The sequence below is a fragment of the Rhineura floridana genome, chromosome 11, assembly GCF_030035675.1.
Source record: "Rhineura floridana isolate rRhiFlo1 chromosome 11, rRhiFlo1.hap2, whole genome shotgun sequence".
Taxonomy (NCBI): Eukaryota; Metazoa; Chordata; class Lepidosauria; order Squamata; family Rhineuridae; genus Rhineura; species Rhineura floridana.
The window spans coordinates 40,074,672-40,088,169 of NC_084490.1; the positions used below are offsets into that span (position 1 = coordinate 40,074,672).

Here is a 13,498-nt window from a genome sequence, read left to right on the forward strand (position 1 = left end):
CCACTTACTTAAAGGGCGTCGACTCATTTTCTTTGGCCTCCTCCTGGCTGTAATCTACCTCTCTAGCTCCCAGCTTGCTCAGTGGCTATCCCTGGCTCCATTCTTTGAGAGTGCTCCTAACTCCTCTTATTCATTTGATTGCCTATAATTTGTTGCCACACCCTAAGGGCTTGGGGATGTATAACAATGTGAAGTTATATATTCCAGGGGAGGGCAGACTTTAATTTTGTGGTATTTACTTTTACTAGAACCCTGAGATCCACCAGTTAGAGCCGGGTGCAAAAAACATACTTAAAAGTTAGAGAATTCTGAGCCCAGGAACTTGTCTCGAGTAGCAGAACTGAACTGAGCTCACCATCCTTCCACACAAAAATCCACTCCTGGTTTCATTTCAGCAGCACAGTGCCATTTTTTGAGGGAGGGAGGAGAGTCATTTTGTTGTTGGCCGTTGCTGAACCACTTGGCAGTCAGAAATTCTTGCTGATCTACTTCAGCTCATCCAGAGATCTGCCAGTAGATCCCAGTCTACCTTCCGCCTGCCCCTTGATCGTCTTGACAGTTGCAGATTAATATGAAAGCTGGTATCTCAGAGTGAATACTTTGTCTTCCACTTAGGAGGTGCTCCACACATTTCCCCAACTCCATTCTGAGACGTGTGACACCACAGTCAAGTTGCGCCCAGGTGGTGAACCTTATAACCGCAAGACACTCAACAAACTCAAGAAGAATGTATCCAAACCGCAGGTAGGTGGAGGCCAAAATGATGTCAACAATCTGTAGCAGCCTTACTGATTTACATCGATTACAATTTTTATGTTACGTTTTCCTCAAGAGAAACAGCCCCTCTCTTCCCATTTCATCCTCTCAATCCTCTGAGGTAGGTTAGGTTCAATGAGAGTGACAAGCCCAAGGCCACTCAGTGAGAGCTTCATGGCTGAATAAAGATTTGAACCCGACTCTCCCCACTCCTATTCCGACACTCTAGCCGCTGCACCACACTGGCCATGGTCGTGTGTCACATTAAGCCATAAACTCTAATTTACTGTGCATGGATGAATTGTGCCCACTTCACTTTTCCCAGCATGGAGGAGACAAATTACAATCGCTGGCTTAGCATTAGGTCTAAACCAGGGATCATGGTTTATTTCACTCCTAGCAAATCATGAACAGTAAGGCAAGAACAAACCTGACTACAGATCATGGTTTGTTGGGAATGGAACAAACCATGATCTCTTTAAATGCAGTGTGCACTTGCAGAGCTCTCAGTCTAATACATATCTCACAGGATTGTTGTGAAGATAAAAGGTATTTGGGGAGGACTATGTATGCTGCCTTGAGCTCCTGGGAGGAAAAGCAGGATACAAATATTTAGAACAAACGGAAAAAGAGGTGATGAGACACTTAAGATTAGAGAAAAAGAAACACACACACACATGCTCTGTCACTTGCTCCAAGCCAGGAAGCAGGCAGCACTCCCCCATCCATGCTTTGACTATGACAGCAATGCACAAAACAAAACATTTTGCCAACCTTGATAAACAAACAAAAAACAGTCTCGGCTTGTTCAATTCCACAACTATCAGCCAGTCCCCAACTCTCAGCCTAATGTATACCTTGCAGGGGTGTTGTGAATAAAAGGGGGAGGAAGACCATGTATACCATCTTAAGTTCCTTGGAGGAAAAGCAGGATACAAATGAGAAAGAGACCATCTTCTGAGTCTATCAGAAACAGATAACTGCTAATTCACAGTTCAAAACAGGGAGGAGAGCATATCGGAAGAAAGGTTTTAATGCGTTCCCCCTCACCTCTGTCCTCAGAAATTTCCCAGCAAGTGGTGGTGGTTGTCATCTGTGTCCTTCCACCAGGCTTGTGGGGCTGGAGAGGGGCTGCTGATTAGTGAGTGAGGTTGAGGCAGCCAAAACTCAGAACTACTGTGCACAACTGCAGTGACCAGACCAGCAGTGGTTCTGTTGGGCTCCGTGGGGAAGAGAAGCTCAGCCTCAGACCCAATAAGCCAGAGTTGAGTTGCTGCTGCATGTTTTTCTGGAGGAGTGTGGGCAGCGGGCGGCTCTGGCAGCAGCTGATTCTGTTTGCTGGGGGAGCGGGCAAGTGGGCAGCTAGTGGTGGGTCTGGCCATGGTGTTTATTGCAGCAGCGGCAGCAAAACAGTTTTTAAAAGCAGCGAGGAGGAGCAGTGGATTGAGCGCGTGCGCATGGCCGTGCCAGCTGCTGCTTGTGTTTGCTGCTGTTGCTGCCTCTGACTGGCGGCTAAGTGTGTGAGGACCTCCTTGTGGATTAGGGGAGGAGGCAGATAGGCCTGGTTCTCTTCTCCCCCTCTCCAAGTCAGAGTGTTTACTTCTGACTACATGTTTTGCAGATTAGGAGGAGCACCCCAATTTTGCCAGGGATCCTCACTCCTACCCACACACCTTTTGACATCCGGGCGGGGGGGGGATGCCTTGCTGCATTTCATGGGGGCTTTGTTTGTGATCCAGTTAAAATGTCCAACAAAAGTTTCACAGTTCAAGTATTCATCCAAGTGAAGGGAACAGTGATAGGATTTGAAACTGTGTCCTGGCCCCTTTCTCTTGATTCTTAGGAATAGTAATTCATGAAGAATTTGCAACACGCTTACAAAAATTCAGTTGTCCAGTGCTGGGAGGGCAATTTGGCATCAGTCATTCCTCCTTCCTGTGTCAGAAGGCAGGGACACAAAACTCTTAGCAAACTATGCAGTGACTTATGCAAGAGAGAAACCAGAAAGTGCAGAAGGGCAATCCCCAGAGGCCCTAACTGGAATTGAGGGGAGGGGAGGGAAATCGCCCGTTTGAGTGTATGAAAATAGCCTACACTCCCATCGCTGAATAGAATGGAGATACCGAGCGTCGACTTTCTCATTTCATCAAGAGGGCTGATTGGGCAAACAATGCCCAAAAACAGTTCCATACCTGAATGCCAGCTAAGCAGTTTAGCAGAATTTTTTAAAACACCCTTTTCCCAAAGTTGGCCTTTACTGAGACAGACGGGTCAGTTCTGTGGTGGAACACAAAGGTGCCCAGTGTGAAGGTCCACCCTGCAGACCACCTACAGTTATTTTTTTTCTCTTCATGGTGCATCACTGAGCAAAGTTGATAGTGTGGCAGCTTCCCTTCCCATCAGCATCTCTACCGCAATGGATTTGTAAACCATCAGCATGAAGGTTTTCAGCCGCCAGGCTAAAGGAGACTCTTTTCCTCTACTAGCAAGTGTTGATGGGGAAAAACAAAATATTACTTGTGTGTGGCTTTGACTTTATGCAGTAATATTGCAGAGCAGAGCATGCATCTCAATCCATGCCACTAGGGATGGACAAATGAGCTAAATTTGTTTTCATCTGTGTCCACATGTGCACAAAAATGAGTCCATACCGTCCTGGTTCTGTGCATATTTTTTTAAAGGCAATCCCACAGCCGTTTTCCCTCTGCACAATGTCTCTATAATTACCCAGGGGAGTTCACTCCAAATTGAGGAGCAGACAAAATCCTCCCTCATCTCTACACACAGCTCCTTTTCTTTGTTGTAACCAGTCTGGGGTAGCAATGTAACAGAATTGCGTCCTGCACCACATGGTTCATATTTGGAAGCCAATAGGTGTCCAGGTTTCTCTTCACCAGCAGCGTCCCCAGTTCCGACAAGTGAGACCATCACCACAAGGAAGAGCCCATTAACTTAACTCTTTGAAGAGGATCATCGTTGTGGCTCAAAAGTGGGTCTTAGATATTCTGAAGGACCATAGGAAAGCTCTGTGGATTGATTTGCACTTCATTTTTCAGAATGCTCCTTCTCCCAGGACAATGAGATTAAAATCTTACTTCCTGCACTGTATGTGACCCTGGTTAATGAATACATGACGCTACCTTATATGGTCCATCTAGCTCTGTATGGTCTTTCTCCAAGGCCTCAGGCAGGGCTTTTTCCTTGGAGATGCCAGAGATTGAACCTTGGCATGTTACCTGAGTTATGGTTCCTCCCCAATATTGCTGTTGTCTCTTCAGGATGTTAGTACTAAGACCCTGAAATACCTCTGCCTGCTCCAACTCCAGGATCATTGGTATCTTGTCTTTTGGAGTTCAGAGTGTGCACGTAACCCCAAAATTTTATGCTGAACCTCTGCACTGCCAGCTGTGTGACCAAATGGACCAAGTGGAATAATGGAGTCTGAGAGACCAGTTCCACTTTGGAGTCAGGTCCAAAACCCACACTCTACCTTGGCCAAGATCGCTTAAGCATCTGTGAGTCTCTGCATCAAGACTCTGGAGAATCAGCCAGCAATTTCCTAGATCATTCTCCTGGGTGGGCATTAACACTTCTTGCTCCTTTTGACTGGTCTTGATAAAGAGTGGGGTATAAATAAAACAAATAAATACTAATAAAACAAGTGGGGCCATTTGTCAGGGAAGCTGGAGTTCCTTTGAAAGATGAAAGCCTGCTTGCTTACCTGCCTACTGAACTGGTTAGCTTTGATAATACAGCACACCGTCTGCTCTGATATAGATAGCGGATGGATTTCTGTCCATTCCAAGACCTTGACATGTAGGATCTTTTTTTATATATGAATGAAGTGAAAAGGAGAATCTCTGCAATCAGATTTTGAGAGTACACAAATTTTGCTCTTACCATTTTTTTAAGCTGGTTCTTGTTTAGATTTAAGAGTTGTTTTTTAATTTAAAAACCTGCAAGTTTTTCAAGCTCCTGAGTGTTTTACCTCAGATGTATTTAGCTGCAATAAATAAAGAGTTTTCCATCAGTGAGCGTCAGACACTGCTCTCTTTTTTGTTTTGTTAATTTGAGGCACTTTCCTCCCATTTTGTCTTGTGCTTTTTATATGAACCTTCATCATTAACGTTGTCTGAACATTGAAGATGACGAGGATCAGTTTCACTGTGTGTTACAAGATATGCTGATGAAGTCTTGATCCACAAACTCCTAGCAGCACCCTTCTTATTCTTGTTTAATTGGCTGTGTGGTCATCTGAAAATACGGTGGACTTGCTAAGCTAGTAAAATGCCTGTAAAATGCCCCATCTGAAGAGTATGCTTTGCTCACTCTTAGTCCTGTGCCCACGATTGCTTAGTTGCTTCTGTGCTGACAGGTGTATTTTGCCCCATGCTGTATATTTGCTGGACCAGGCCTGGACTGGCATATTATTTATTTTAAAAACATTTCCATACCATCTTCATCAAAGCAGATTCCAGGGTGATTTGACAATGCATGTAGATCCTAATACAATAAAACAGAAATATCAGTATCTTAAAAAGAGGCCACAGTTAATGCTGAGGCATTATATACATTTTTATTAAAAATGCCTTGATAAATAAAAAAGGTCTAAGCTGGCATCTTAAATGCCTGTAAACACCAGGCATGCTTCCAAGAGGGCCTTCCAGATCTGCAGTGCCACCACTGAAAAAGACATTTCTTTTATAATTTTATGCACATTTTGTATAAGGAAGGTACTTAGCAGAATATCTTAAGGTGCAAGCTTTTCACAGGGTTCACCTCACCTTGTCAGTTGCACTGATGTTGTAGTCCCATCCTAGACTCCCTGGATCTTGTTCACAGAATTAGCATATTATCTAGGTGAGGGTATATGATGCATATACTGTGCTCTGTCTAAGGCAGATCCATTCTGGAGACAAGAGGGTCCTTTTCTGTGGATGCAGTGAAGCTTTGTGGTATGTGTTTAGACTCAGCAAGGAACAGCAACCATCGGCAGTTAGCACTGAATAAAAACTTAAATCTACAGAAAGCCCCAAGTTTTCCTTTCTCAAATATCCTTAAGTAAAGCCATGAAACGAATCAAACTGATTTAAAATTAGATTGTAGAACAGGTATAGCCTTAATGGAATACATTTCAGATTATTTCTTAGACTGTGTGTTGAAGCCATTAAATGCTCTGGGCTTCTGAACAATCCACAGAATTACAGGATCATGGGTTTTACTTTTTTTGAGGGGGGGAGGTTAAAATAGTTTTCATTTAAAGATAACCGATGATTGAATAAAGATGAGAGTGTCTACAGGACATATTTTAGCAATAGTAATAACCATAAATACATTAAGTTTTAAATCTTAGCAAGTGTCTCTTCAGGGGGTGGGGAAAGAGTGAGAATTTGAATGTTTCACATCTTAAAAATTGTTGTCATTTGGACATCAACACATCTACAGTTAGTAATTGGATTTTTAGGAATCTACATATTTGAGAGATTAGATGTGAGAATCCCCCACCCCCTGTCCACCAGGAACCCACAGTGTATTAAAATGTTCTATATTTTTATTTTTGAAATGAGAATTGTTGAGCAATAAATCTTTAAACTGTACAGCTTTAAGGAATCTAACTTTGAGAAATTAAAATATCCTCAAGGGAACAAATCTTTCAAGTGTTCAGAATTTGTCACTTTCTGTTTTGAAAAAGTATATATATTTGCAAACTTGAATGTGGTTGTTTCTCACCTGTCTTTCTCTTGGCTTTGGTAACAAGAATGGATGTTGGGTTTGTTGTTGCTGTTGTCATTTTCTAATATTTGGTGTCTGCAAAAGTAATATGATCTTTGTCATGTTGTCTGCCAAGGAGGTTTGCAGTCTTAAGAAAGATGGGCAAAGGAAGGAAAAGAGATGAAATTTGGTGAAGGAATAACGCTAAGAGAGGGTTAAGAAGTTCAGAACAGGCTTTGTGGGAGGAAGGTGTTTTGAAAGGAAGGTGGGTGGCTCGGCACAGAGACTAGAAAGCTGTTTCCGCTGTAAGGAGCAGCATGGCAGGCAGAGGGAACAAGAGAAACTTCAAGCAGATGATGATCTGTGGTGTGTGCCAAGAGAGGGGAATAAAGGAAGGTGAGTGAGGAAGCCTGGTGAACACATGAAAGAGAATTAAGGTGGTATGATGGACTTGCGATTGCGCTGAAGTCCACTTCAGATTGCAAATGGGGATCATATTATTGAAGGTTTCCCTTCATAAAAAATTCCTTCAAGTAAAAGAACTAGTAAGGGAGACAGGATTCTAGTCCATCCCACTATCTGCATGCTGATTTTCTATTTGAAGGGAATTGTTTTGTTATTGAGCAGGATTGTTGTTATTATTAATTTCATTTATGAATCACTTCCTATGAAAAATCTCAAAATGAGTTCACAAGAGAATAAAAGCATATATAAAACACATATAAAAACAGTTTCAAATCCAATATGAGATAAAAAAAATATCTCCACTTAGAAGGCTTGTTGAAAAAGGAAAGTCTTCAACAGATGCCAACAAGACAGTAGAAACTGTGCTTGGTTGATGATGAGGGAGTTCCAAAGGAAATATGACATCTCACCCACCCCAGCCTGAAACATTATGCTCTAGCAACCACCTTAGTTCTACTTAATTCCCTTGTCATTCTACTCATTCCAAGCCTCCGTCTTGACTAGAGAGGTGGAGAATATCGAATGCCTATAAGCTAAGGGGTAGCCAATGTGATGCCCTCCAGATCTTGTTGGAGTGCAATTTGCAATGTCCCTGGCCTTTTGCCATGCTGGCTGGGGCTGATGAGAGTCGGAGTCCCACAGCATCTGGAGAGCACCGTGTTGACTACCCTGTAGGAAGCTGCAGGCACTGAGATGTGACCGTAGTAAGAGCAAGAAGAGAGTAATTTAGCAGAGGCAGAAGGAGAAGATGTGGTTGGAGAAGAGGAATTTTTTAATGAGCAAAACCACGTGGATTTATTGATGATTGAATCATTTAGGGAGGCAACACTATGACAATGAGATGCTTTGGGGAGATGGAACAGAGGAATTTGTAGATTTAGGAGCAGGGGTAAAGCAGTAGCCTGTGATTTCCTTGACTGATTTCTCCCCCTGTTACTGGCAGGAATTCAATGTGGAGGTGGAGAAGTCTTTTTTCTATACTCTGTACCATTCCCTTCACCACTACAAGTACCACACCTTTCTGCGGTGTAAGGATGAGGTGAGTAAGAACCTAGCCCCAACATTTTGTTTCATCTCCTGGGATTCCTTTTTGGATGGGTACAACACTCCCCCCAGCCTGGACATCCCCCCTTTCTTCAAAACAGTGGTGAGGAGTGTGCAGGTTTGAGGTGAAATCCAGGCTGCACAAAGTGATCTGTCTTGACCAGTCTGGTCTGCATATTTGGGGCAGTGAAAACCTGACTTTTGTTTACAAAATATTCTGAAGGACAAGTGGTTGCACAGAGACCCCATTCTCTGGGAGATTTGTGCCCTTGGAAAAGCAACAGTTATCCAAGATGACTAGAAACCTGTTTCTTTCCTTTCCTTAAAAAAGAGAGAGAGAGGGAGAGATTTAATACAAGCTGGGCTGCTCCGAAATGTATTGGGAATGCAAGCCTTCTTGGGGGTGGGGGATGTTCCTTGCATTTGTGAGAAAGGGATCAAATTGCAAGGCTCCATCAAACTCATGGAGTTGTTTGGTACTACAGCCTTGGGTTACTCAACACTTGCATATAGGTAAGTCAGTGGAGGAAGATGATTGGAGAGGTTGTGGAAGCATGTGCTTTTACGTTCACATAATGCCACTTTAAGCTTTGGAAGATCATCTCATAAATATTTGAAATAAATGCCCGCATGCCATCATGTCACTGCTTGCCCCCTGGAACACAGACCACAGTTTGCATCTTTCAGAGAATGGACCATACCAGAGAGAGAGGGTTGTTCTGGATTAAGCTAGTTTCAAGGCCATTGTAGATTGTGACCATTCAGCTTGTATTTCTGACTTGGTGGGGTGCATCCTTCTAGATCCCCAATGTGACATTCAGTTATTTGTGGTGTCATCAGCAGTGATTCAAAATATACTATTGCTGTTGTGTGAGCTGATAACAGTTTGGTTGGTGACACTGGGAAATGATTCCTCAGTCTTTATGGTTGAACTCCGTGGTTTCAGTCTTATACATGTGTAAGGAGAGTGGGGTGTATATGCTGTAGTGTGTGCAGATCATAGAAGTGCAAAATGTGAAACTGGGCTTGGAATTCAGCTTCATGAGAATCTCAGCTTCTTTTTTAAAAAAACGTTTCTAGTCCCTGTGGATGCAAATATAAAACTTGGAACTTTGGGAGCAATGTGTAGTAACACCTAAAAAGCCAGAGAGGTGATGGAATAAGATTTTCAATGGTTAGAGGATATGCCATGGGTGGCTTGCATAGTCTGTGCTCCCTTCCTGGTATCTAACAAAACTAGAATAAATTATTAGGGAACGGGGAATGAGAAATTACATAAATGTGCTGAACTTGCACTTTTTTGGAGTTGCAGAATTTGGTTTGCTTGGTTGCAGAATGTATTTCTTTGTAAGTAATACCCATCAGTCTTGCCAATTCAATGCTGACTTGAAACATTGCCTACATGTGTGCATAGATAGCTCCTTAGCTAACGTGTTTTTTCTTTTTTTTCTGGGGACCTCTCCTTATCCAGACGACGGCGATCGAGGGTCAGGACGAGGACCTGGGCCAGGAGGAGGTGGTGCAGCAGTGCATGCGCAACCAGCCATGGCTGGAGAAACTGTTTGACTCCTTCAGCGAGTTGCTGACTCAGGCGCAAAGCAAATGTGCGTGACGCAGCCGCCAGAGCCACGCCCCGGGAGGGGCCACCTAACGCCCGTCCCTCTGCAGAGCCAGAGCAGGAAGTGGGGGAGAGGAAGGTCGAGGGGTACCATCACAGACCAGTTCAGACTCAGCTCACCACCACCACTGTCATCAGCGTTCCCTTTCCCTTTTCAGGTTTTTTTCCCAATCAGGACCTGGCATGGGCCTCTAATTTTGGTGGTGGGGTGTGGGGGAGGTTTGTGATGGCAGAGAGTACACGTTAAGGAGGGTTCTCATCAGAAAAAAGTGGATGGCTGGACAACCCCTTTCCCTTTTGCCCTGGCTGTACAGAGAAATATTATTTATATATAAATGTATAAATGTCTAATTGAGCAGCCTAGCCCCCTGCTCTGGTGGGGATTGAGAGTAGGAGGACCCATAGGGGGGTCAGGGGAGTGGGGCTGTGTGATCTAGAGCTGGGAGGCTGGGATCCAGGGGGAGGGAGGGAGGGGGGTGTTGGTGGGCAGTGAGAATAAACATAAATAGAAGGATCCGGGTTCCTGGGTCCCATCCTGCATCTCTTCCATCAAGAACTTTTACTTCTCCCTAGGGAGAGCGGAGTGTGGGGGATGGTGCCATTGGCCACCCTTTCTACAGTGTCCAGCTCCTATTATCCACAGTGATCAGGCAATATGACCCCACTTCCCCTCCCTGCCCACAAACAACTCTAATCCCATCTCTGCCAAATAGCTGTTGTTTGGAGAGAGGGGAAGGCACCCACTCGTACGCTAACAGCGATTGCCTGTCGCGTCTGTTCTTGCTTCCAACAGGAATATTTATTGCCAGGTTCCCTCTTCCCAACTAAAATGTTGCAGAGAGCCACTCCCGCCTGCCCATTCGAGCTCTCTCTCTGGAGCATCCTTCTTTTTCACTATGTCTTTTTTGTGGTGCAATTGGTGCTGGTGGACATGCTGCGAGCTGCTTTTTTTGTTTTTGCCACCGAGTTTGGGATCCTAGCTCTTTTGGACATGTGGAGCATCTCCTCACCATTCCCCAGTATCCCTTCTGAATAGATAACAGTAAATGGGGGAGGGGGAGCATAGTGACACCCATAGCAACCTGCCTGTACCAAGACCTCCTAAATCTCCTCTTTCCCCCCTTTTTTTAAAAAAAGACTGTTTAGACTTTCTCACCTTGGCCCCACATGGATCATGGGAGAGGTGCAGTAGAGGATCATAGATATGTCCCTCTGTGCTTTTATTAGGTCTGGTTTCCTTTGAGGGAAGGATAATCCCCCCCTTCTGTTGTAGTGTTGTCAAGGCAGGATTCTGCTCCCTCCCCCTCCCCTCTGCTGTATATACTGTATAGGATAAAAAGTCTATGTATCATATTGTATTTGACTAACTTGAACTTAACAATGCGCAGGAGTTTCTTTCTCTCTCTCTCCTTTCACCTGTAGCTGTGACGTTCTTTGGTTTGGACTGAAACTTTCATTAGGAGGTCATTACTTTTTTCTTTAATCATCGTCATTATTGTTGTTGTTGTTATTGAAGGGGAAGGGAGGTTCTGTGTCCCCACCCCTAGCCTCCTAAGCAAAGATCCCTCTCTGCCCCTGAGCTGAAAGGCTAAAATAAACTGTTTAGATAGAAGATTAGGTCCTAGCCCTGGCTACACACTCTTTTCACTCATGACCCCTCCCCTGTGCCATTCAGCCAGTCTCTCCTTGTATCTATATCAGTCATACAAACACCTGCAGAACCCCAAGCAGCTAGCCAGTTCTCACCTCAGCTTTTGTTTTCCTTTCCTTTCCTCCCCCGAATCTTCCTGGTGACCTCCCAAGTCAATCCCATACTTGCACATAGATCCCCCCTCCCCCGTTAGATCAGATTCCTGCCCCCCAACCAACGTCTACCTCATTCCTGCTCCTGAGACCTTTTTCCTTCATCCTACACGGCCCCCTTTGATTTTTCTGCACCAGCCCAGTTTCATCTCCCCACTCCCTGACATACACACACTTTGATTTTCCCCAATCTTTTATATATACACCTTCCCAAGATTTCTTACTCTTTTTCACCTCTTCAAATCAATGAAATGTGTGGAAATTCCCGAGCAGCGCATTTTTCTGTAGGGAGTGGGGGAGATGTGGAAAGGTACTTGGGGTGGGGGAGGAAACAAATCCCACCTCAGAAGGGAGGGGGTGGTCTCACTGCCCTAGCAAAGCTGCTTCAGATGAGTTCATGAATTGTTTGGGGCCCCATCTGGGTGCATTTGATCAGGGCCCTCTTATATATATTCACAACTTTCCACATCCCCCTAGATCCTGTTTTCCCCCCTTTAATTATTTATTGTGGATGAATAGAGGTTGGCAAGTGTGATTGTGAGTGTGCATGTGGGGGTGGAATTTGGTGTACACGAGCCCCACTCAAAATGGAGTATTTTTAACGGGAAGAAGGTTGACTGGCTTCCTTTTGGATATTTTAAAGCTCGCAATTTAGTTTTTAACAGCTTTTCCCTTGCAAACCTGGTTACTGATACCTGTTGGGCCTTAGAGGTGAAGGACTGTAGCTTGAACCTGTGTGTGGAGGTGGGGTTAGTAAGTTGAACGTGGGGGTTTGGGGAAAAGAAGGGATGTGGGGGGGGAAGTATTTCATAGTATATAGGATTCTTTTTTTTTTTTGAGGGATATAAAGCCGTGACACCTCCTGGGACAGCAGATTTGCACCATCAATTCCACGTGAAACCTTGCTAAAGCATTGCCCCCCTGGATGTGGAAGGGCAGAGTGGCCAAACCTTGAGCACCAGAATTGGAAGGGCCCAGCTCAGAGACGATTAAGAACCCGTGTGTGTGCGTGCCCGTACGCGCGCGCGCACACATGCACCAAGCTTCCTGTGACAAGAAAGACTTCTCCCCCCCCCCATTTGGATCTCGGAAGGCCCCCTTTTTTACGACGTGTATTTCTGTGTATCTTGTTCGCGCCTCAAGGGTATTGTTCTGAGATATGGGATTTGTGTTCTGTATTATTGGATGTTCCTATATATTTTTATTGTTTATTATTAGTGTCTGAGACGTTTTTTTCCTCTCAATATGTAAAACTCACATTGTATACTGTGTACACAACAAAATGACAAAAAACACTTTTCTTTGCAAAAATCACATGCCTGCTGCACAGCTTTGTTCGTTTTTGTTGGGACTGGGGTGGCAGCAGAAAGGAGGGCAAAGCTCTTCAAACTTGGTGCGTTGGCAGATTGCACTTTGGACAGTGAGAGACACCTTTACTCCTAGAGGTTTCTCCCCCATTTGTCCTGACCCATTTCTTTCTCTAACCTGAAAACTCCATGATCCCTGCCTTTAAGTCTTTCTCCTGTGCAACTCTTAAAAGGCATTTAGACACTAGCAACACTATTCTAGGCCCCAAATCTCTTTAAGTTCTGGTAAACACTTCTCTGCTTTAACCCCATTATTCAGTCATCTTTTAACTACTGAAAGGACGATATTCAAATTGCAGCAAAGAAAAACCTTGCCTGCTCCTGCCCTGAGTTTTATTTTATTTGCAGTATGACCTTGTTTTCTCCAGGAACTGGAATATTGGAGAAGGAAGGTTGGGACTCAAAATACTGTTGGTTGGGCTGATGGGACAGGGGTAGTCCTTTCTTAAAAGATTAAATATTTCGGCCTACCCCCCCCCCGAAAAATTATTAAAACAATGTTTTTGATTTGTTTCCTTATCTGCCACCTATTTCGTTTACTTATTCCTAAAAAAAACACAACTTACTTTTGATTCTGTTTTCATGGCAATTTCATTAACTGTTTTGCAATATAGTGTTTGCAAAATGGTTCTAGTGAGATGTTCGCTGCCCGTTCTCTGGTGTGTCCTTTGGCCCTTCAGATGTCGTTGGACTCAGACTTCCATCACCCCAGCCAAGACAGCAGGGATGATGG

General features: G+C 44.2%; 1 protein-coding gene across 1 annotated transcript in view; it reads left to right on the top strand.

Moving 5' to 3' along the window:
* PRR12 (proline rich 12) overlaps positions 1 to 12,709 on the top strand; it is a 42,919-nt gene extending 30,210 nt beyond the window's left edge. The window contains exons 12-14 of the mRNA XM_061590569.1: positions 616 to 744; positions 7,877 to 7,972; positions 9,449 to 12,709. Coding sequence (XP_061446553.1) covers positions 616 to 744; positions 7,877 to 7,972; positions 9,449 to 9,589 — 366 coding nt within the window. The 3' untranslated portion in view covers positions 9,590 to 12,709. The remainder of the gene's footprint in view (positions 1 to 615; positions 745 to 7,876; positions 7,973 to 9,448) is intronic.
* The last annotated feature ends 789 nt before the right edge of the window (positions 12,710 to 13,498 follow it).